The sequence below is a fragment of the Melozone crissalis genome, unplaced genomic scaffold (genome assembly GCF_028551555.1).
Source record: "Melozone crissalis strain CALT ecotype California unplaced genomic scaffold, PUWL_Pcris_2 ptg000027l_1, whole genome shotgun sequence".
Lineage (NCBI taxonomy): Eukaryota > Metazoa > Chordata > Aves > Passeriformes > Passerellidae > Melozone > Melozone crissalis.
This window is the reverse complement of record NW_026535805.1, coordinates 12,811,272-12,836,379: the sequence shown is the minus strand read 5'-3', so window position 1 is coordinate 12,836,379 and position 25,108 is coordinate 12,811,272. Positions and strand designations below refer to the sequence as shown.

Genomic DNA, 25,108 nt, shown 5'->3' with positions numbered 1-25,108 from the left:
TCAAGATGTCTTTTAACCACACTCATCTTCTGCAACATTAACTTTAAAATACAGCTTGCTGTAGAATTATCATCAACAATGTGATAATTCAGCATTTAGCTGTATCTTTATGCATCACTGTCAAGCTGAGTAATTACTGATAATTTTCACTTACATCAGATCTCATTTATGAGGTGAAACATTGAAAACAGAACTCAAGACAATTTAGAGTTTAAGAAACTCAAAATGAATACCTCAAAATTCAGACTAAAATAATTCTAACCATATTACAAAAAACCTACTTATTATTATGTCAAGCTTGAGAAATATGTCATCTAAGTCTCTTAAAAAGTTAATTGTTTCTTCCAAATCATAAAGCAAAAATAAAATAATATACTTTTTTTTTATAATTCATCTCCAACAAACTGGATTGGCAGGTTCTCCCTATTTCTCAGGTATTTCTATACAAGATCTATTGACCCTCTACAGACACTTTTTCAGACAAATATTCATTTTCAGCTGGTAAGTTGTCTGGCAGGTTGTCATCAACAATTTAAATACACACTAGCTTTTTTACTTTTCCTCAAAGCTGAGTTGAGCTCTTTAGGTTAAGATAATTGAAATTGCTATGACAGACAGGAGAAGGAATCTGAGAAGAAAAAAGCTGCTTTGATAAAGGTCTTGATGAAAAATATTATTGATTATTCCTGTAGAGAAATGAGCTTTTGTATCACTAGGAGCACATTTGGAGCTGAATTTAGAAATGTAAGCTTAAGATCAAAAGTATACATAACCTGAAATGAAGAAAAAGATCTTTTAAATCAATAAACACTCCAACCCAGATGAGGCAATAGCTTTCTTGATCCTGTGTAGATGATCTACATTGTTTGAAAAATCTCAGACTATCACCTTTTCTTAGGAACAGAAAAAACATCAGAATGAAAACCTACTGGAAGAGAAAAAAGGATGCTTAAATACTGATAGACAGAAAAACAAGGAGCAGCTATTCACTAAAATGGAGACTACAGGAAACCATTTCCTATTTCACAGTTAAAAGGCAAAGTATTGGAAACATGCCAATAAAGACTCCTAAATATGATCACATCTTACAAGAAAAAACAATGAGCTCTACTCCCCAGCCCCAAAACAAGAAAGAAAACTGCCTGTAATGAAAATTGATTTTTGAAAATAATGTCAGTAAAAAGCCTCAAAGGTTTGGAGTAACATTTCAAAATTGCTTTTACTATTTATTACCATGCTTCTGTAACAGAAATCAAGATAATTTTTACTTATTTCTGGAAATTACATTATTCTGTATCACTCACAGTATTAGATTCAGGAAAATATCTTAAAATTTCAGTATCCAGAAATAAAGAAAAGCTAATTTGAATTATGCAGCAAGGTTGGGATTTCTTCGTAAACTCACAAACACCAGCATATCTGCACAGTTACAAATAAAATATTTACACAAGAGGCAACGCTTCCCAAAGAACAGTACAAACAAAATAACTAGTCAACATGTTGCCTGTGCAACTATTTGTAGTTCTCAGATGCAGTAACTAAGGTAAAGATGGCTTCATTTACACAAGTTTAATCACTCCATTTGCAAGAAGTCATTTCATAAGGATACTAAGAACTTACTGATGAAAAAATTTTCACATACTTTTCAGACTGACCTTACCAAGCTCTTAACAGCAACTCTTAGTCTGTGTTTTCTAGTTAGGACAGTCGTGCAGTAGGGCTTCATTTTAAGTTAAAAAAAATGTTCAAAATCATCTTTTGGATGTCTCCATGCTTTTTCTGAACACCACCACTCCCTACTGGGAAACAAGACATAAAAAACACTCCTAGCACGAAATTAAATCTGCAGACACTGCTTTCATCTCAGTTTATTTCAAGTATGTTGGACAATACCTCAACTGTATGCACCTCAAGAGTTGACTCCTCATTTGTTTCAACATCTTCTTAAATCAAACTGTATCTGGAATGTCTTTTGGCAAGTTACTATCCACTGAAAATGCATCAAGCTCAGGAAAACTGCAAAATGGCTATCCATAACAAATAACATTGTCAGAGACCTACTGGTAAGGCTGAAAGTGAGACATTGCTGCTTAATCAGTAGCTAATTTCAATGACTCTCCAAAAGACAAAGAAAAAATAAAATTACTGCAGCACCACCAGTAAAAGTTACCTCAGTTACCTGAGGCTGCCTGATTAAGATCAGAATCAAAGAAAAATATTTTGTCTAGCCTACACCTGAAAATCACATCTCGTCGCATATCATTACATACAAAACAACTGTGCACAGACACTAATGTGTCTGAGTTTAGAACTACCTTAGTACTGAAAAATTTACTCTCCTTGTATTTTTTCAATGTTCAGAAGACATGGTCTACAATTTAATTTGTCTTCACTCAGGCAGAGGATTACAAATAGTGTAATCATTAGTAGCAAAAACTGTTGAAGAACTAAATGAAAAATCCACCCAGTATCATCAATGCTTAATAAAAGGAAGGGCAAGTATTTTTTTCTGCACCAATAAATACATCTAAAATACAAATACACCTTCTGAAGTAAAAAAAATTCTAATGCCACACTTTCTACAGCAGCCATGCGCTTTAAAGGAAACAGGGAGCCCTTATATCACTATTATTCAACACATTAGTACCAGAAAACCTCAAGATTTTTCAGCTTAAAGCAGATGTAAAAAAACAGGAAAAACAATATGCTTAAATAATTTCCCATGTTTACAGCATGCTTCTACAGGCATCTACCAGTTCTCTTAATAGAAACATAGTTTAGGACCAATTGTTCATGCAGAAATAATTAATATTTCCTTTTAATAAATCACACTATTATTATCACAAAAAGTATTAAGGCAGTAATAGCAAATACAGACGAAAACTGATCTCTTTACCATTTCAATATATTTTCTGAATGTTGGTATTACTGATAAAATAGGATTGATTTCAGACTATAAATTGGTCTGGTCAGGGAAATACTTCTCCAATCAAAACACAGAATCATCCAATGTCAAACTAAAGATGGAAAATGAATTGAATGTTTCTTTTTGATTTTAAGTACTAACTCTGTACTTGCTCAATCTAGAGCATAAAGAGCAGATCAGAATGATTTTGTAAATCTGGGAAGTTTAATACACAAAAAAAAGCACACAGTAGGAAAAACACTTTCATCAAAGGAGTGTAAACGGAAAGAAATTAAGTCTTTTAAACTTTTATTGGAGTGACACCTTGTGGCTACATCTGCCTTATTATGAAACCTCAAAATTTTCTTGTCATTCTTTTAATGCAGTTCTTCAAATAATGTGGTCAAGAATGAAGTAAAAAGATGAAGTCACAAAACAAAAATGAAAGGACGAAAAAAGTGGGAAGAGTAAGACAGAAAACAGCATTACCTGCTCAAAGATCTTTAGCATTTTTAACATTCACTGCTACAAGAGGAATATGGAATAACTATGAACCTGACACTTGTTCTTAACTTCCACAGGAACATTTTCTGTGTTCTGTCTTCTCTCTAAAGAGTTTTCAGCTTTACATGAAAGTTGATATGAAAGTGTAAACAAAGAAAACAGGACCAAAAGAAATTCTAAAAAAATACACTACTGTATTGAAAAAAAAAAGGTTGGGGGGGGGGGAGAACAACCCTGTAATCCCACTCTCTTATTTGCTTTTTCTGCACAGTATATGATTGTTCAATTCTCAAAGATGGTAGAATAATGTATTCTAGAAGGATTTAAAGCAAAAATTGAAAGTCTAAAACAATCACATCAATAAAACCCCCATATATGTTTTACTCAATATTTTCTTTTACTAAAACCCCTTTAAACACAGCAACACCCTGTTACTTGCTATACCAAGCTTTGACACTGAACAAGCAATCATTGTACAAATTAGCTTGTTTATCTAAATCAGGAATTGCATCCTACAAATAATACAAATGATCTGAGGAGTGTGAGAAAGCACAAACAATCTTCTCATCTTTTTATTTTCCGATTTCAGTCTTGGGTTATTGCCCTTGCACATTTTTTCACTTACTAATCTGACAGAGGTTATGGCTGGCAAAAGTTACTCTGAACACATTAAGACAGACTGGAGCATGTAAGCAACAGGCAGAAGCCAAGAGTGTAAATAGTCTGATCACATTACTTGACTTTGCCTAATGAGTTTGGATGGTTTGATATGCACTTTGCCAAATACAAATCATCTTTCATGGGAAGCACAACAATGCCCCTAACTCCAACACTACTGTAAATATTCCATAACACTCCACATATCAAAAAAATCAAATCATGACAGAGACTATGACACATATGACAAATGATTCATTAAGGAGGCTGAATTGGTTTTAATTCACTGTTGTATAAATTATTTATTTAACAACTAATGGCTACAAGGTTGTCTTTTTCATCCAGCTTGTGTGAAAAAGGCATTGATTGTAGAATTGAATATGAATAGATTTGCTTAAGAGGGAATATGGATAGATTTGCTTATGAGGAAAGTCACAGGTTTTCAAAAAGACAAATACCCCAACCTTTACACATGCAAATAAAAGACACACTCCATCAATTTTTATGCCCATGGAAATGTCTGAATAGCTTCTTAAAACTGAGATGAACATATCAGTTTAGATGTTGACAGCTCTCACCTTTTACAACTAATATTTATGTGAAAGGTAACTCAAAAAAGCAACTAACCCTGCCTAATGTTGCAGGGCTCATATCCTGTTTATAATCTATGAAGAACTGCTCTAGTGTATCAGACAACTGTACATGTTCTACTCCTTGATTTTGGCAAAAGGCATGCAAATAAAAAAACCCCAGCCAATAATTATACTCTTCAATTCTTTGTTGCACTTCAAAATGACATCTTACACAGTGACCTCATAAAGCACTTTGAGTTAAAATAATTTTTTAAAATTAAAAAAAAACCCAAACCACCACCTAGTTGAAGACCTTCCTGGTAAGGCATTCAGTCCATGATTATCTATTAAAAATGCATTCAAAACTTAAAAAAAAAATGCAGCATGGTTCCCAAAGTGGTTGCTTCCAAAAATATTACCTACATCAGTAAGACAAAAAGAGTAAAATGCCAAAACTAATGGCAAGAAGACAGAACATAACACAATACTTCCATTCCTCTGTACTGCTATCCATTAACAGGAAAATTTTGGCACTGGGACTTGAGACACTAAAACAAGACTATACAACAGAAGCAGCACTGAGCAAAATAGAGCATATAAAACCCTTGAAACATATCTGCCCCTTGATAAGTATGTACAACATGCCTGTGAAACAGAATATCAAATATTAAAGGAATACATTTTGACAATCCCATACTTTAAATCTGTGCTCACAAGACTGGAGAATACCTCTTTTTTAGGTGTCAAGAAAATGCTACATATATTAGGATTTCTGTTTTGTGTATGTTAGTATACTGGAAATAACTAATTTAACTTGTTTAAGTAAACAGAACTACTTTAAATACATTATCACAAAACACTGAAATTGGATACAAAAGAAAAGTTTAGTGGTCCATGCTTACTTCCTTCTGAACAAATTATTGATGAAAAGACAGATAAGTAAGTGTCTAATACTAATATCTATGTGTACACAGCCTCCCCTGCTCAAAGCCTCTCTCCTGGAGGGAATTTGATCAAAATTCCCAATCAAAGGAGATTCAACCTTCAAGTAATACCTAACTATTTATATTAATATAATTAAATAAAAAATTCTTAATGTTGAACTCCACAATGGAGCCTTCAATTCTCTGGTGTAAATAAAGATTACAGAAAATCTTATCTAAACTATATTTAATGATTATGGTGACTCAGCTGAGAATTTGTATTTTGCCTTAAGGTTACTGCTCCTTATTGAGCACTTAACAATAAGTGCTCATAAACTTAGGCTGCTACACGACTTTATTTTTAGCTCTTCCATTCTTCAAATAAGCTGCACCTCCAAGAAATTCCCAACCATTTTGTGGGTATGATAATGAGGAACAGAGATTTATAGAAAAGAACAGGATTTCTTTGGGAAAAAGAAAGCACTTCTCTCCATGGAGATTCCAAGAGTTGCTGTGCCAATTAAAAAGTTTATGTCTACAGAATAATTATTACAATGCAGGTCATTTCCTCTCAGGGTCCATGACCCAAACCTAATGATGACAGCATCTTTGGTATCTACAGGTTGTATCCTCCCTATCAATTAGCTCAATTCAGTTTTTGAATAAGGCTGCTCCAATGCGATTATCAGCTTTTTGCAGAACTCCCAATACCTACAGTTAAAAAACCTTTACAGTTTAAAAAACATCTACTCATTTTCACAGAATGGCAGAATCTCAGAATATGCTGAAGGCACCCATAAGGATCAACAAAGTCCCTGTCATGGACAGCACCATCCCCAGGAGTGACACCTTGTGCCCAAGCGTATTGTCCAAACACTTTTTGAACTCTGTCAAGCTGGTGCTGTGACCACTTCCCTGGGAAGCTTGTTTCAGTGCCCAACCACCCTCTGGGTGAGGAACATTTATCTAATACCCAACCTGACCCTCCCCTGACACAACTCCAGGTCATTCCCTTGCGTCCTGTCACTGGGTACCACGGAGAAGAGATCAGTGCCTGCCCCTCCTCACAAGGAAGGTGTAACTGCAGTGGGATCTCCCCTCATTCTCCTCTTCTCTGGGCTGAACAGACCAAGTGCTCTCAGCTGCTCCTCATATGGCTTCCCCTTAAGGCCCTTCACCATCCTCACTGCCCTCCTTAGAACCCTCTCTAAAGGTTTAATATCCTTCCTATATTCTGGCACCCAAAATGGCACATTGGAGGCATCCCTCAAAGCTCCTCAGTCCTAACTTTCCCCTTTCACAACTATTTAAAACAGTGCATCAGTAGAAAATACATAATACATAAAAATACATTTTCAAGTTCTATAGTAGGTATCTAAGTGCATCACAAACATTTAGACAGTCAAGGAATCATGTTTACTACTGAGTGAAAAAAACCCAGCATCATCAACAAAAAAGGTAGGTATGGCTCAAAGAAAAAAAAAGGAGAAGGAGATAGACATGGAAAAACCATAGATTTCAAACTGGATGCCTGCATTGTATCAACTATTCCAATATTAGAAAAGAATAAGATAAATTATTATAAAACTATACGAACTAAGATAAACTATGTTTTTAGCATAGCTGATAAAAGTTGAGATATAACACAACATAATTAAGTAGCAAAATCCAGCAACTCATTCTGTTGCCTACATTCTCTAGTGTCAGCCCACTGTATATCACACTGATGAACTAACCTGCAGACTCGGGCAGGAAAATACAGGTTCTGCCAGGACCGACAGAGGTACTTAGAGTGATCAATAACCCGAATCCAGTCCAACTCATCCATGGACACCTCAATGTAGTAGGAGTAAGACCTATGGATTGTCAAAAAACACTAGTTAGAATACAAGTCAACAAATTTTAGGTATTAAATTTTACACTGACTTCTGGATTTTCAGTTGTGTTGAAAAGAAAACTGTTCTTACCCAGATCCTTGTGTTGAAAAGAAAACTGTTCTTACCCAGATCCCTATTTTCAAACTAGCTTTGAAAAGGAAGTCTCACAGTTAAGATGTATTCTCAGAATGATTTAAAACATCCACACATTCACAATCTATAGACATTAGATGGGACTACTATGCCTAAAAAAGTGAAATGGAGACTTTTGACTCTGCCATAAAAATCATCATTTGTATTCCTTCCTCACAGAATAAAAGTAAATCACCACCAGTGATACAGTGGTACTTCTATTGCCAAATCAATAAAGAAAAAATGAAAACAATTACTAGATCAAAAATGCAAACTCAAACTCCTCACTTGAAAAAAGCAAATATATTTTATGACCATTTCCACTTAATGACCATTTCACAACCGAAGTTGCTCTTCATTTCTGACCCTTTCAGTTCTTTATGATCCATCACTGAGCCTGTCATTCTTCCTTACACATGCCAAAATCACCTCATGAAAAATAAAAAAGACACTGACAGAATCTGTCTTCCTCCTGCTTATCAGTTATGTTTACCTTACAGCTTGCTGTTAAAAGAAAGCAAACCAAACTAGAACATAAAAGTTACAGCTAATTCCCTATTATACCCATGACTGTAACGCTTAGAATAAAGTAGAAATTTCACTTGTAGGACTGGTAGTCACTGAATATATGTTTCAGAGTATTTTCCTAAGGAACTAGCCTGCAACATTCACAGGCATTTCAACAGCACCATGTCAGCCCTTAACATCCTTTCACACTGATTTCTACAGAGGTGTTGCTCTTAAAGAGTTCTACAGAAGCATGTCTTATTGAACATTAACGCCTTGGTTAGTATTTCTAATTTTCCTGATGACTTAAAAGAGTATGTACTTAAAACTATATTGTTTAAAAATCCTTAAAATGTAGATAGTTGTTAATACCTTGGAAAGGTAAGGCTGAGTCTTTAAATGTCAACTGCACAACCAGCTTTCACATTCACATCAATCAGATGTGTGATACTCACGACCCACATAAATACAATGCGTTTTAGCAACGTTACTGTCACTAACATATGGGTACTTGACCAAACTAGGCAGTCAAGTTTTAGAGTTTGAGCAGTTTGTATATGAAAGTAGAGGTTCTCATCATTGCTAACAAATATTTGTAACCAATACACAACATGCTACTTTTTGGTTTCTGAGGATACCAAACAAAGAAATATTACCCCAAAAATACAGTTCCATTATCATACACAATGGTATGCCTTTAGTTTTTTTAAGGCTGGATAGCATCTTATTTGCAGAGGCAGTTTGGATAGCCTCCCCCTAGCACTTTTACAGCTAAGATTCTGCTGTTAACACCTCTGAACTAGAGGTGTAAAACACCTGTTAGCTTCCGTTTGGTTCTGTTAAGAATATCCAATAGATCAGAGCTTCACACAGACTGTTAAAACTAACAGAGTAGCTTAAAAATTGTTCAACAAGAAGCCATCATGCTGTACAGGTCTGTTCATGCCTGTACAGGTGTTAAAACACCTCTTTCTCATATATCACATTATTCATGTATCCCAGTAGAAAGATGCAGTTTCGTGGCCAGCAATTGTTAGAAAAAGATGGTAGAAAGGAAAAGATCTCTACAAAAAGCATGAACCATCTCAGAGTAAGAGAGATATGGACATGTCTGGGCAATCCCATTTGGCTGGCAAAATTCTGCACACCTCTCTGGCCAAACTCTTCCCAAGTTCAACTACCCCACTGTAAATTGTTTTCCTAATATTTATTATTAATTTATCCTCTTGCTTGCATCCACTGCTCTTTGCACTCTCAGCACACAACTGCAAGAGAACTCTGTCCCTGTATTCTCTACATTCTTGCACTGAATAGGTGAGGAGAGCAACAAACTCTCCCTTCTAAGCCTGCTCATCTTAAAACAGCAAGTTCTCATGTGCTAAAGCCTTCATCTTTGTGTCCTGCTGAACTCACTCCAGGAAGTCAGTATCTTATACTGAGGAGCCCACATATAGACAAAGTACTCCAAATGCCCCCATTTCCATTTATCTTAGACAGTTGAGTTACTGGAGGGGAAAAAGCTTGACAATTCATAGAACAGAGAATCAGAGAGTATTCTGAATTAGAAGAGAACCCCTAGGATGATCAAAGTCCAACTCCTGGCCTTGCACAGGGCAGACAGTGCTAATTCCAGTACTATACCTGTTGGGAAGCACAAGAAAGCCCAACAGCAAGCTTTCCACAGAAATCAGGATGATTTAAAAAGAAAAAGTTAAAAATCAGCAAGACACAGAAACTAGATATTAAACCATTGAGCCCTCAGTATTTCATGAAGACAAAAAACTCTAGAGATCCACCTTGTCAGATATTCTGCCAGCAACAACAGTTTGTTGTACAAATTTCAGATGAAGCACACAGGACACCAAGTAACAGATAACTTTGTAACAAGTTATCCCAAGGAGAATATTTTTTCCTTGAAAATCAGTTCATAAATTTGGTTGATCTCCTGGCACAACTAGTATAATATTATATGAAACAGCTCCTTATACCTTCAAAGATCCACTTTTTGATCTTTACAAAAGAAATAGAAGTGAAACAAATTTCAGTTGAAGTAAGAGAACTTCCTTGAAACAGTTAAATAGCTAAAATTAATTAAATTGGTCTTGAATTATTAGTAACTAACTCATGTAAAAATTTATTTAAATTTACAAAACACCTTACCCTAACTAAAACTTTTATACACCCTGCTCTAGAATAACATGGCTTGGCTAAAAAAGCAAAATGAAAATATTCTGCAATGCTAAACTGGGTTTTTTTTTAAATAAAATAAAATAAAATAAAATAAAATAAAATAAAATAAAATAAATCCCTTTTCAGAAAGGTAATAAGGTATTTAGTAAATGTATAAGGAAGCTTGTTTTATTGTTTTTAACAGCTTATGAATACCTGCTGATCTGTCTACTAAACAGTAAGATCTGTGTCATAGCAAGTTACAAAATTAATATATTAAATTTCTCAGAGAAAAAGAACCCTGTAATTTTTCTACTTCAGCAGCCTCCCAATTGCTCAAATGATCCTAATTTGAATTTTCATACATTCCATAATAACCTGAAGTAGCTCAGTAACAACTGGCTACAGCATCTATGACAATTCATATTTCAGCAGTCTAACCATGAATTGGCTTCTAATAACTACTGTAGTCAGTTGGTAATTCACATTCTAAATAAATTTTACTACCTCTGAATTACAGAATCATAAAGTCATTTAGGCTGGAAAAGACCTCCAAGATCAAGTCCAATCTTATTGTCAAAGTGGGCCATTTCTTAACTATTTTGATATATTGAGAAAAATTGGAACAAAAGAAATCTTTCAATGTTTGAAATGAAAATATGTAAAAACATTGAAATACTTTAGGGTAGTTTAACATCTGTAAATATGATCTGGTGTGCAAGTAACCAAAATTACATTTAAAAATCAGGTTTCCAAATAAACCATGCAACTGTCAGCTCCAACACTACCATGCTATTCCCATAAAATATTTAAATTATAGTTTGCACTGCTACATTATCTCCAGGACAAAATGCATTACTTTCCCTTTTTATGTCACCTTGGCACCTACCGACTGTCTCTGTCCCACAGGAGAATTCGTATGTGGTTGATTATGGAGGGCTGGCCCAGTTTAATCTCAATGCCGGAGCGGCAGTCGTCGTTGATGGGGTGTCGAGAGAACCCATGATCCAGGTCATAGTTCTGAGTGTCTCCATCCAACAGAGCAGACTTCAGCTCGCCTTTTACAACTTGTGCTCCATACTTCATTGTTGCAATATTCTCCCCTGGTACTAAGAAGAAAAGGGAATAATTTCTTAAATTTTAAACTCAAATTAGATGTGCTGAATATCAACTCTATTAGGTCAGACCAAATTTATTTATATTGCTAGTATGCTTCCTTGGCCAGAAACACATGCTCTAGCAAAAAAAAAAAAAAAAAAAAGAAAAGAAAATAAGATAAAGAGGCATTAAAAATATTTTGCTACTTCAATTTTATTTGGTATCTCCTACATGCTTTATGGTAATAAAGCTGTGATAATTTACTATTATGTAGCAGCTATATTCTCAGTCCCCTTCATGATTTTACAGAATTCTGTTGCACCTGTCAACTGCTGTTTGCTTTTGGTTTGGATTTTATTGGGATTTTTTTTTTCCCCTAAATGGAAGAAACTTAAATGTACAAGATGTGTATCAAATTTTCAAGACCCATCCTAAATTTGCAGAGTGGTGCAAAGCAGTAAATCCACACATGCTTCTCTGACAGCTACACAAGCTTCGAGTATCCTGCAAAGCTAAATGAACCCAAGTGAAATGGGAAAATTTTGGCTACTTGGGCTTTGAACTCACATGGAAAAGCAAGTTTTTTTATGCCACCTGTAGAAGTCCATCCGAAAATCCTTCATTTTTTGCCTCACAATTGTCATGAGAACTACCGAAGTGTTAAAACTGCTGAGCCAGTTGGGAAAGAAAGTCTCCTGCTTATCTAGTGTGCTCACAAGTGATGTTTGCAGAACACGCCATGCTGTACTCGAAGGGGGCATGCTGCCCTTTTCTGGACAATTGAACTGGACTTTCTTCCAAACTCCTGATCTGGCTGGACTGAGCTCTGGGGTGGCTCCCCCCCCGCTCCATGAGAAGACCCCTCTTGCCTGTCTTCAACCACCATGACGGACCAACAGAGATGCGAATTCCCTCATCAAGGAACCAAGAACCCCTCTGGCACCCTATTGACACCCCCATGGCACCCCCATGGCGCCCCCATGGCAACCTCCTTCCAGAGACTGGGACTGTACCCCCTCCCAACTCAGGGAGGGGGAAAAACCTAACGTACCTGTGAGCATTCGGCCATGAAAACAATGGACTTCTCCCCTCCATGGAAACATAATTTCAGCTACCCTTCCCCCAACCAAGAACAGTATATATATATTGGGGTTCGGTCCGACTGTCCTTTGAGTACTCCCCAAGACGTGTACCAGCGAGTTTCGGCGGCGGGACCCCGAAGACCTCACGTTTTGGTAGCTATACCCCATTCCCTGACCTTCTTTCCTCCCTTTTTTCCTTGTCTTACCCTTCTCTTCCCCGGATCCCTTAACCTAATGCATATTTAGCTGTGGTTATAATCAATAAAATTGCACCTTGTTGATTTGTTACTGCAAAACCCCTGTGCCTTTGTTGGTTATTTTTGCACCCAAAAATCATTCGTCACCCGTTCATTTTGGGCGGACCTTCACACCACCATTTCACAGTAATAAGCCTGTGTCCTAGGAACAGTTTCCTTCAAGCTAACTGGGAATAATGATCCTTAACTTCAACTACAGAACAAAACTCTGTAAACTAGTCTCTTCAACAGACATTTTTAACAGCCTTGTTTGAGGAGAGATCCCATAAAATATGATCTGAAAACCAAATGATGAAAAGCTACCCCAAACTTTTCAGGCAGGTTGACAATAGAAGTATGAATATTAACAGGCTGATAAAAATTTGATATCTAAAGAACAGAATCTGAAGTGCTAGTCAACACTTCCATAAACAGAAAAAGCTTCAAGATCCTGAATGAGGACAAAGAACAAACAACAAAGAAATTCCACTCTCCAAAAAGCTGTGATTAGGAGAATTTTATTGTGGAGATAAATATCCAGGAAAAGAAGGCACAGAAGGCCACATGACTTATTCAAATGTATCTACTGCACTCTCAACAGAATGCCTCGCATAAAAAGACTTTTACAATACCCTAATATTAAACTCATATGTTTAAATATTAATAACTATAACTTCTAAGGGAGAGCAAAGAATATGCAATTCTAAGATAGCAGTAATTCTCAGGGCTCATCATGCATGACTGAGAACACAGCGCAGACTCTTAAAGAACATTGAACTTTTTTCCTTTGCTGTGGGTCAAATTCACACATTAGATGGCTAACAGTACCTTTTTAAAGCTTAAGTGTTAGTACTCTTCTTGAATTAACAGAGAGCACAGAAAAAAAGTCAAACACAAGGCTTGTTACACTTTTTAGGTTTCTGTCACAAACATCTTTTGTGGAAAATCCTTTCTTTAGGATTTTTCCCCCTTCTGGGAAGCTGAGGCCCCAGAAGAAGAATGTAAACAATGGTTATCTGCTGCTGTGAAATGCAACCGGTGCAGCTGTGATTGGCCCATGTTGGATATTTACAATTAAGGGCCAATCAAAGACTGAGCTCTCTCTGGGACAGAATCAGAGAGAGCTCTGTTGTTGATTCATTCCTATTCTATTCTTAGCTTAGCAGCTTCTGAGCTTTCTCTCTATTCCTATTAGCATAGTAATAATGTATTATATATCATAAATTAATAAATCCAGCCTTCTGATCATGAAGCCAAGATTCTCGTCTATCTCTCTCACCCTGAGGAACCCTTGCAAGCCCTGCAACAGGTTTCCATTAAAATGACTTCAGAGACTTATTTAAACTATTTAGACAAGCATGTAAAGAGTGAAAGAAAAGTCATAAGTAGCGGAGAAATCAAGAAAATGTTAATGAAGTAGAAAACAAGTCACATAAAACCATTTAAATATCATATTTCTCACAGCCAATTAATTTTTATTTTCACTGATTTTGTAAAACTTTTTCTATTAAATTACCACTGCCTCTGGGAAAACAGTATTACATTCAAGTTTGAGAAATATCTGAGATACAAAGCAAGAAAAATAACTGACTAATATGGAGAAATAAAAATGGCATGAACAGTTACATAACAACATGTTTCATACTGCAAACCTTTTGCAACACACAGTAATAGATGAAAACTCAAAGCACAAATTAAGCATATCCTCCAGACAACCACAGTCACTAAATGAGAAGGAAACAAAAAACCTGATGCTTACTTAACATGCCCCTGTAGTTGAGGTCCATGTCCCGACTCTCAGAACGAATCTTAATGGCATCTAGGATGGCATCAGGTGACAACAATCCAGAAGGTCTTACAACATTCAGTAGCTCTGTCAGACTCATTAGTGGCAAACGTACTGCTTGCATGATTTCAGCATGGTTTTCCTTGGGGTTATGTTTACACCAGTTCATCAAAGCTTGGAAAATATCCTTTTCAGGAGCTGCAAATGAGTCTCTCAGTACAATACTTAGAAGAGCAGCCTGGAAAAGAGAAATATGAACAAAACATATACCTCCTAAATAAACAGAAATTAAGTTGAATGTTTTTTTTTTTTTTCAATCAAGGGAAATTCAAATAAGGCAAAAATTAATGGCTATTTTACCTTATAGCTATTAAAAATAATCTCCAAAGGGATGACTCCCTGAAATTGTAGATTATTTTAGTTATGTAAGAATTACAGAATCCATTACCAAAATAATAGGCAATATAACAAAATAACTAGAGAAAATTGAAATGTAGAGAACTAATCAAATCAATACAATACCATTCAGTAGTGCAAATTTACTTTGGAATATTATAAGAGATTTGAGAACTTAACAGTGTAGCTCAAAATATTCCTTTAAACTTACGTTGCTATATGACCACTGATGAGAAAAAAAAGTATTGCCTGAAACCACTTTTTTAACCATTTCTAACTACTTGGAATTTCTGTCCTGTCAATCTTTCTCTCTCTTTGGGTACCAACTAAGAATCATCAAGTAAAAACTCCAGTGGCTTTTATTCATGTAGAAAACCCACTGACTGCAAAATGAAGACACAAATAATCAAAAAGCTTTTTGATTTTCACTTAGCTAGCAGAATCATCAGGAACTTGCCTAGAAAATGGAAAGATCTCTCCTATATACCAGCACTGGCTATGTCAAAGATCTCAAAGTGTGCACTTCCTGATGAATGATGTTTGCTCATTTCGTTATTGATAATACACTCTCAGAACTCAACTTTAACAAGCAGCATATGAGAAAGTACAGAGAGAAAAAAAATATCTTTTTTCCTTACACAATGAGTAATTTACAGCAGGGTCATATACTCATTCAAGGAATAGACCCTTCACAGCTCTTCCCCTAAGAAAAAAACACTTTAAAATGCCCCAATTAAAGCATCATTCATTCAAGGTGCTCTGCTGCTTCATGTGAACACTACTTGAAAACACACTCACTATGAAGTTCAGCCCAAAGACCCCTCTAGAGTAAATGCAAAATTTCAACTTTGTAGAACAGCCTGACTCAGTCCCGAATATTTATGCATCTAACAAAAAAAAAAACCACACACACAAAAAACCCAAACCACCATACCACACCACCATATTCTGCAAGTTCAGAGCATGATGACAATCAGCAATATAAATCACAGTAATCTCTAGAATGCTTTAGTTCACCCAGCAGAAAAACACCCATCATGATGAAGCTTATATCAAGGAATTAATAGAACAAAGTATGCCCTGTCACATTCAAGTGTATATTTGACTTTCCCTCTGCAGCATTCGGAAGCCAAATTGTATTATACCAGGAACAGATGAAATAAGACAAATTAAAATTAGATTGCCTGCTGCCATATTTTAGAACACCCCATTAGATAAAGTTTATTAAACTATATTGATTGGTCAATACCTGAAAAACTCAGAACAGATTGCCAAAATTTCCAGTTCAGCTTATCTTGAGCATTTCCAACCATCACAGTTTCACAAGCATAAAATAACTATGAGCTTACACAAGTAAGTAGTATTTCATCACAAAACTGTATTACCATTGAAATTAGCAGTCTTGGGGAAAAGAAGTACAAACTAAAGATATACCTTAGAAAGTGACAGGAAGCCTTCGCTGGAGAGCACCTCTTGAGCATTTCTATCCATGAACATACAGCACATAAAAGTTAATTTGGGAAGAGAATAAAGACTGGCAACATCAAAAGTCATACAGACATTCTGAATATTGAGTATTGTGCAAAGATACTCAGATGTGGAATCCTCCAGTTCTGGGAATCCATATTTATGTGCCAGGCTTAAGAAGTCAAGAAGAACCTCTTCTTTCTCATCTCGCAGCGTAGCACGACCAGTGTAAATGTATTTCAACAGCATGGTAAATGCTTCTGCAGTGGTGTCCTGCAGAGGAATTTCTGCTTCAGGCTGAGATTCTCTCATTCCTCCATACAATAATGCTCTATAAGGAATAGAGTTTAGTTTAGTTAGTGGCTTATCCCTCTGGCAAAACTCACAGGGATATTAAATGTATTTCTACTGAAAAATTTCCAGCTCCTAAAAATAACTGGATTAGTATTATTCCTAGTTTTAAAATATATATTCATCTGTATCAGTCAAACTTCTCAATTCCAATTCATCAAAATCAAACTTGCTATCTCACTATATTCCACAGAAACATACCATAAACATACCATTTATACTCTGAGAAATCAAAACAACTTTGCAGTAGTACTTCCCTGCTCTCAAGTTCTCTTTCTCTTGAATTTGTGAAACTACCTTCAAAATCCAATTTAATGAAGGTCAAAAGAATAACACTGTGACATGGTATTTATCTTTTTCTATTTGAACACAATGATTTGATGTGCTGGGAAACATTCACACAGAAAAGGTCACACTCAATGGACAGATGATTACACCCTGAAAAGTTCACAGGGATATAATGTTTATCTCATCTGCACAAAAACTTCCTGTGAGCCTGACAAAAAGCCTTACTCACCTGAAATAATGGCATCTAGCAGCCAGGATGACTCTGTGTGCCGGAAAACGTTTCTTTTCCACAATAAAGGTAACGTCACTGTATTCCTCCCCGTTCATCAGGGCACCAATGTGCTCGGACAGAATGTGGACGTGGTCGATCTCCCCCACAGCCGTGTACGGACGAAGCGGGTGGCTGTTACTCATCTTGGAGGGATGGTGGTACTGGTAGCCTAAAGCACAAAGAAAGCAAGCAGTATTATACAGGGCAAAAATAAGAATAGCAAGCATAACTGCAATAACAAAAAAGTGACTAATCTAAGTAATTATATATGACAAGAAAAATTAAGCTGAGGTTATCTATCAAAGTTCATTTTCAACCAGACTCAACACAGCTGGCATTAACAATTCTAGCTAAGTATCTCAGAGAATTAGCACCTTGTTATTCAGTCAACCCATTTACTTAAAAGAAAAAGTTTCCAACAAAGGGAATTAAAAATTAAACTATTTTACATCGTGTTACCATTAGAAAGCAATTTTTATCTGAATTAAAATGCACAGACACAAAATAGAAATAAGCAAGGTAACCAATTAAGCTTAGTCTTAACTCTCCTGTCTGTACTAGAATCAGTGAAAAGTAAAAACTGTTTTTGTAGATTTTTATTCAGCTTTTCAGAATTGGGAGAAAATAATCAGGACAACTTTCAATAAAGAACAAGGTCTGCCCGATAGAAAAGCTTTACAATGTACAGTTCAATTTTCTTATTTTTTACATTCAGTTCTCTTGATGACTTTGTTCCTGCACACATACACACACACACACGCACACACATATTATATACATATATATATAAAAACATACCTATCAGTCATAAAATTAGGAGATTGCCCACTAATGTGTAATATAGATAAATACATTAGTCATATCTTCAATAGAATTTTTTTGTTTCTTCTTCGATCACAACAGGTTTTAGCTTTTTATGGTTTTGGTTTATTTTGGCAGAGAGACTTTCTGTAGTCTCAATGGCAAGAGCATCCAAAAGTGAATTTAGGTCTTACACTGGCTTCTACTGTGACACTTTGGTTTACTTTTCTTTACAAAGAAGTTGATTGTTTCAGATAATGACCATCCATATCTTCAGAGGTATCTTCCCTGCTCCAGTTACTAGACACTTTTCAAAACAGGCAGATAGCCAGTGCTAAAAAAGGTGGTGTACCACACAATGATGAGGCCATACCTTACACACACCTAACATATGAATCTTTTAAGTCAAATATTCATGACTGAAATACACTTTTAGATTCTACTGTAAAAATACTATGAGAAAATATGTTAAAAAAAACCCCAAACAGATGCACTTGGGGTTAATTATTATTTGCACTTGAACACATGGAAATGCTTTATCCAAAATCAAGATACTGTGGAAACACAGTCCCAAAGAATCTCAAATGAAACTAAACAAAAAGTGATAGAAATAGAAAATAAAATTTAAGAAAAAATACAGCATACTAAATCAATCACAGATCACAACACAAATGGGAACAAACTCCCAGGTTTCCACTGCTGTCTCTGTTACTTGAATTAGAAGCTGTGTGCCTGTGTAGCCACTGCAGCCCAGAACCAGCAACACTGGCCAAGATACTTGAGGCAGCCTAACCATGGAACACAGAACACTGTAGTCATTCTTCTATCCTGACATGAAAGCAAATTACTTTTCAGGTTTTCATCATAACAGACTATTTCTTCCACTTGCATTGGTTATCTTACTATTAGTTAAGACAATTTAGATTTATTCTACATACACTTCCAGTACGATTTACTTTCTAACAAGCAAGATTAAGCTGATTACATCAGCCCAGCAACATCTGTTTGTACCAGCAATACCACTTACCACAACGTAACTGTTTGACACTTCATAGACAATGGTAAAATTGAAATGTCTTCGAAATAGAAAACTTTTTATTACACTGAGGGAGTATGCAAAAAGATGTTATTTGTTACTCAGCTACAGTCTCAGGTCTGGGTACTCCTTGAAGACTTCCATACCACACCCATAATTGCTGTTGTTGATCTTCATTTGCAATAGTCAGGCAAGCCAACTACGTGTGAATTACACATCATCAAGGAACTCTGTATAATCTCTCTGCTGCTAGCTTAAACATTTGTTGATTCAGGAAGCTGATTTATGATACTTCATTCATGTACAAATATTGGCACATTTTAATTTTACAATCTATTTTTATTTCAACTTTTTTACTATATTCTACTTCCTTGTTTCCTGAATCCACTCATCTTTAAAAAGAAGAACAAGTACTGTCTGAATAAAACTGAAAGACTGTATTAACTTTGCTTTCAGTAGCTGTGGATGTTGTCATGTGCCAATAGGACGAAAAGCTCGAGAGAAATTGTTTCTATTTAAGGTTAAATAAACAAATAAAATCAAAAGCACACTTCCCTCTCAAGAGTACATAAACCTCTGTCTAAACAAGTATCAGTGTATATAAGAGGGCAAAGTCTGAAGCAGGAACAGTTGCTAGTGACCCGAGGATGCCCAGTCCTTATGAACATCAAGATGCTGAACAGCAAGCAATGAAAGCAGAAATTTAGATATCAGCCTGTGTGTAAGCAGCAAGGCAAATTTCTTCTGATGTGTAATGCTCTCCAAATTGCTGGTTCCATGTACTATTCCAGCCATCAGTTTCAAACACAAACCTGCTGAGCACAGGAAATGCAGGACTCAAATGATGGCTACAAGCTGAGGAGGCCTTTCAAATGTTTGAATGACCCAAAGTGCTGGGCAGTCACCTTTACAAAACCATGGCCATGCCTATTCTGTGTGCCATGGGTACCTCAGTATACTTCAGTTTCTTCAGTATACTGAAGAAACACACCAACTCATCTATTGTCTACGAGTACAGATTTCCAACACAAGTTCTGTCTGTATTGTGGACTTTTCATATAAAGCAGACCAGTGAGACAGTCTTGCCTCCAAATATAGAACCAAATGATACATGACTTCATCACTTCCTAGGCTGGATTAATTAATGGTACAAATTCAGGCAACTCGTTAAGCGATCTGTACATTTCTTGTTTGAGGAAGTAAAACTTAATAAGCTCTTTAGTTGTGCCAAATTGCTACAAGCTCACAACTTCCCTGTAGAACTAAACATGTCTTTTTCTAGTTGTTATTCGAAAGTAATATTTATGATTAAAAATAAAATGGATGCTGCTAAGAACTTGCACTGAACCCTTCCTGAAGCTCCTTCTGGCTCTTCGGTCATCAAACAACATCACCTTTTCAGAGAATACAGATGCTTACTCTTCCTGGCAGTCAAAGAACATGCCATTTGTAAGCCTGCTGCCAGCACCACAACCTACTTCCAGGAGGTATTCAGAGCTAATTAACTGCTTCAGGAGTCAGCTGCTGCAGCTTTGGTCATGACACAGAAATAAACAATCAAAACAGTCTTCTCAGTGATTTTGAGGCACCATTAGAACTGCAAGAATATGAAAAAGCATTTGTTCAGTCCTAAGGCCTACAAACCACTTTTCTGACCTCAGTGAAAGACACACTATTTGGTGGCCATCTTTAACAGTGAGCATGTGAAAAATGCAGCCCAGTATTTATGACATAAGGCAGCATGCAATGCTACATAATGTGTGCTGTGCCCGGAGAAACAACAACCCCCTCCATGCTTTCAGTCTCCTGTATTTCTACTCAGTAGGTAATCTGTAACAGGCTATGGGATACAAAAGCATCATCTAGGAAATTTAGCAACAACAGCAATGACATCCTTTCTGAACAACTCTCAGTTGCAATGAAAGATCAGCATTCAGTCTCTTCCCGCCCTCATTTAGGCTAACATTGAAGGATCCTCTGAAAAGCAGTGCTGCTTCAATGAAACATGGGAGTGTTGTTTTTCTACCAGGTAATAATGAATTATTTGAAGAAAAATTTTTCATAACATGAGTAAAGAATGCTTACATAACAGATAGCTCTATCAAAACTTTAGAAATAAATGCAAGTAAACAGACTATTGCTAGAATTAATTTTTTCATTAAGCAAGTCCAGCTTATAGACACTGAGCAAATAATTTCATACTCTTAAAACAACTAATTCCTACATCCTCTAGTTTGTACCTAGCAAGCTAATACTTTTATCAGAATTACAAAAAGAAAATTTTCTTAAATTTTCCTTTACATTCTCTTATCTAAAAATTGTTTCTCAGTTGATTGGATGGCACTTGAGTAGTATTTTGATTTTTTGTAATTTCATTACTTCATAATTACTTCATATATTGTACAAAAATTCCAGTAAAATATTACTTTAGTTTCAATTTCTATTACCACAGACTCCCAGAACATGACAGATGTAACAGTAACACTACTGTACAAACATACCACTGGTTCCAATCATACGGTTTACATATTTTCAATGGATATACATATGTCTTTTCATAAATATATAAACTCAGGAAACAGAAATTTTCAGTAAATACTTCAACATTCAGAGTGTAAATACTTTGGTTCTGCCAGAACCCTAGCTCCTTTGTACTTCCAAGTAACAATGGTTGGTTCAACCAAAGTTGAACCGGAGTGAAAATTGTAACCGGAAAAAAAAAACCAACCCCAAACAAGATTTGATACTTTGTAGCCAAAACAAAAAAAAATAACATAATCAACTCATATGTCTTGAAAAATCGACAGAATCTGTAAGCACAAATAAGGGCAATTCACAGAACTTCCAAGTCTCATCTCCAACCCTTCTGTTGTGAAAGGATTCAAAGGAAAGCAGATGGTAACATTAATGGAGACTAACCACACCATCCAATCACAGCATTCTAAACAGCAATTTAGTACAAAAAAATGTTTTGACTCAAAGCATATGGGGAGTTATGCCCTGCTCATCTGCAGACACATTCCTGTCACTTAAGTGCTGTAGTGCTAACATTTTACATTCCGCTCAGACGCTTTCCTGTCACAGAAGAGAAGGAATAAGTTTAGCAAAGTACAAAGAACAATATACTTAGTGCAGATTATTTATTAACACACATATAAAATTAACCTGGTTAAAATAGCATACAACAAAACCATTAAAATCTCAAGAAAACACATGGGGCCCACTCACCAGCGAAGCTGTCTGAAGACCTGCAGTGCGCGTAGCCCGTAGGCAGATTGCCCGCCTCTGGGAAATTAGGGTTCTTCGCCATCCTGAACAACAGGCAGACTGAACAGCAAGCTCATAGAAATGTTATTCAGCAACATCCAGCTGCACAGCAACAACTGGACCATTTCCTGGAACAATGCATGAAATACACACCATCAGAAAGCATGAGCACAAAGCCTAATGAAGAAAGCAAGAGAGACGCGTATTTCTCAACTCAACTTCTTGCAGAAATAAATTCTTTAAAAAGCCTTCAATGTAACGGGAAAACTTCTAAAAACAGAATGCAGGAATAGTATCGCTATTCTGAGTCATCATAACTTAATTTTGACCGTTAATATTTTGTTTAACCATCACAGAAGACAGTAATAACACATTGCCATATTCATTATAAACCAAAAATTTCCATCCTGACATTTCTGCTACATGTCAGCATTAACGTCCCTGAAAACGCCATTTTCCCAGATGGGTGTCCTAATTAAACCAGGTCTGTACCAACTGTATAACACATGCTTTATTCCCTACACAGACAAAATTCTCCAAGTGTTCTTGCCTAACTAAAGTTTTAGGGGTTCTGTTTGGGGTTTTGGTTTTTTTACAAAACATAAGGCAGTTGCTGACCTTCCTATTGCACAAGCCTTTTTTTAAACAGGAAACCGAAATAAAATTGTAAGGTCACGAAATGGAGAAATCTAGAGGCTTGACTTGCTTAAATAAATAACCAACATAACGAGTATCTCTAAACAATTACATATTACTGTTAATCTTCCCATCACACCTTCCAGGAGGAAAAATAAACTGTATTTAATTTGCTAAATGGATGATATCTTGATCTATGAATTCTCTCATATGGGTCACTCTAATTTTCTTTATGGGATATGATTAAGAGAACAAAGGGGAAGGCAGAAAAAAATATTTTTAGGTAGTCTCATGAATTAGGAAGTAATCACACCTTAATCCTGCAAATCAAATCCAGGCTTTTTGCAAAGAAAGTCTCCTAGTTTTTGAGGATCAAAATTTAATATCTAAGTATCCTTCCTATAAGTAATGCACGTTATCAAGTTGGCCTGTGTTATGAAAATTCATTGAAAAGCCATTCATGAAAATTCTCGGGGTCTTTTTTTGTTAAATTTGAGTAAACATCTCAACGGAACAGTTCTAGCAGCTGATTTAGAATTGTAACAGAAGACACACCAAGTACACCTGCTCTGTGAGCAGGCTCAAATTAAATCCTAAAACACATAAAAGCCTAAATGATTCCAGCACAGGACCTTAAGGAGGTCTGTTTGCTGTGCTTTAAAAACATGAGCAAAAGACATTGTTCGGCAAGCGAGATCACCGGCAGATTGCTACCAAGTTAACATCAAGTTGCTTTTTTTTTTTTAAATCTGATAATATGTCTTCTAAGCTAAGAGTAATTCCAATGAATCACAGTAGTGCGTAACTTGCAGAGTGGTTAAACTACTACGACACCAAAGCACCGGGGAAAACATTGAGTACTGCGAGAGCGTCAAAATACCGAACTTATACTTTATATGAGATAAAATTCGAATTAGATGGCCAAGGAGGGCCTTGAGGAGCCAGCCAGGGGCGGACGAGGGGCCGGCAGGTGAGGCGGGCGCGGAGCGGAGCCGGCGATGCGCCCAAGGTCGCGCCCGGGGCAGCCCGGGCCGCCACCGACCCGGAGCTGGGGAGCCGCCAGGGGAAGCGACCCCGGCCCGCTCGGCCGCCCCTCCCTCGCCTCCACAACACGGCACTTCAGGTGAAACCGCTTCCCCGCCAAACGCGCCCGCCGCCTTCCCCGGACGGCAGCGCTCCCCCGGCCCAGCTCGCCCTGCCCTGCCCTGCCCGCGCCCGGCGGGAGCCGCCGACGGCAGCGCCTCCGGACCCCGGGCGGCCTCGGAACCCCGCTCGGCCTGGGGGTCGCGGCCGCCGCGCCCTCCCGCCCGCGGGACTCACCGGCCCCGCCGCCGCCGAGGCCTCCTCCCCCCGCCCCGCCGCCGCTCATACGTCACCCGGCGGCGCGCTGACGTCACCGGGCAGCAGCGGCCTGCGTGTGACGCAAGCGGGTCCCGGCGCGCCGCGGGAGCGCCGCCGCCGCCGCGTTTCCTGCTCCGCCCCTGGAGCGCGGCGGGCGGGACGGAGGGAGCTGCGCGGCCGGACAGCGGGACTGCGGAACGGCGAGCGGTGTTAACCTTCCCCGCCACCCGCCCGCTGCTCCTTGGCCGCGTCCTAAAGCCCCGTTTCCTTGGTAGCGGCGTGCGTAGCTCCTGCCCTCCGGTGTGCGTCCTGCTTTCCTGCGTCAGGAGAGCTTCTCCCAGCGGGAATGGGAAATGTGGGCCCGTCGCTGTGTAACCGTGAGAGTGACTTCGGCTGCACTGCATGAAGCTAAATTTAAGCCCTCCGAGAGGCAAAGCACTACACGCTATTTAATGCCATGCTTTATTTAGAAGAAAGGAAGCCTTCCTTGGAAGAAGCAAAAATAGCGGCCTGTAATCAGTGAGAACATGGAACAATTTCAGAAATGTTCTACATCTAAAATATTTTAAAAACGTTACAGGTTAAAAGATTTACCATTAGGTGTTTTTCATTAGTAGTTTATTCTTGGATTTCCTACTTGCAAATACTGGTTTAAATTAGTTCTCAGTATGACAAGCAGCAGTACCTTTTTTCTCAAAAAAACCCAAACCCACACCTTGTCCACTTCATGATACTTCTGTAACTGGTTTGTAGATGCCAGTGGATTTTTACTAGTTGCCTCTTTACTACCTCAAAATCTATCATGT

The 25,108-nt window shown here is 37.3% G+C and overlaps 1 protein-coding gene across 2 annotated transcripts in view; it reads right to left on the bottom strand.

The window, feature by feature from the left end:
* The window catches only part of BTBD9 (BTB domain containing 9), a 193,500-nt gene extending 169,164 nt beyond the window's left edge, over nt 1–24,336 (bottom strand). For both annotated transcript variants that reach the window (XM_054280574.1, XM_054280575.1), the window contains exons 1-7: nt 24,282–24,336; nt 22,287–22,453; nt 17,180–17,390; nt 16,279–16,642; nt 14,422–14,686; nt 11,136–11,355; nt 7,298–7,417 (exon numbers count right to left, since the gene is read on the bottom strand). In XM_054280574.1, coding sequence (XP_054136549.1) covers nt 7,298–7,417; nt 11,136–11,355; nt 14,422–14,686; nt 16,279–16,642; nt 17,180–17,390; nt 22,287–22,368 — 1,262 coding nt within the window. In that variant the 5' untranslated portion in view covers nt 22,369–22,453; nt 24,282–24,336. The remainder of the gene's footprint in view (nt 1–7,297; nt 7,418–11,135; nt 11,356–14,421; nt 14,687–16,278; nt 16,643–17,179; nt 17,391–22,286; nt 22,454–24,281) is intronic.
* Between the last annotated feature and the right edge of the window lie 772 nt (nt 24,337–25,108).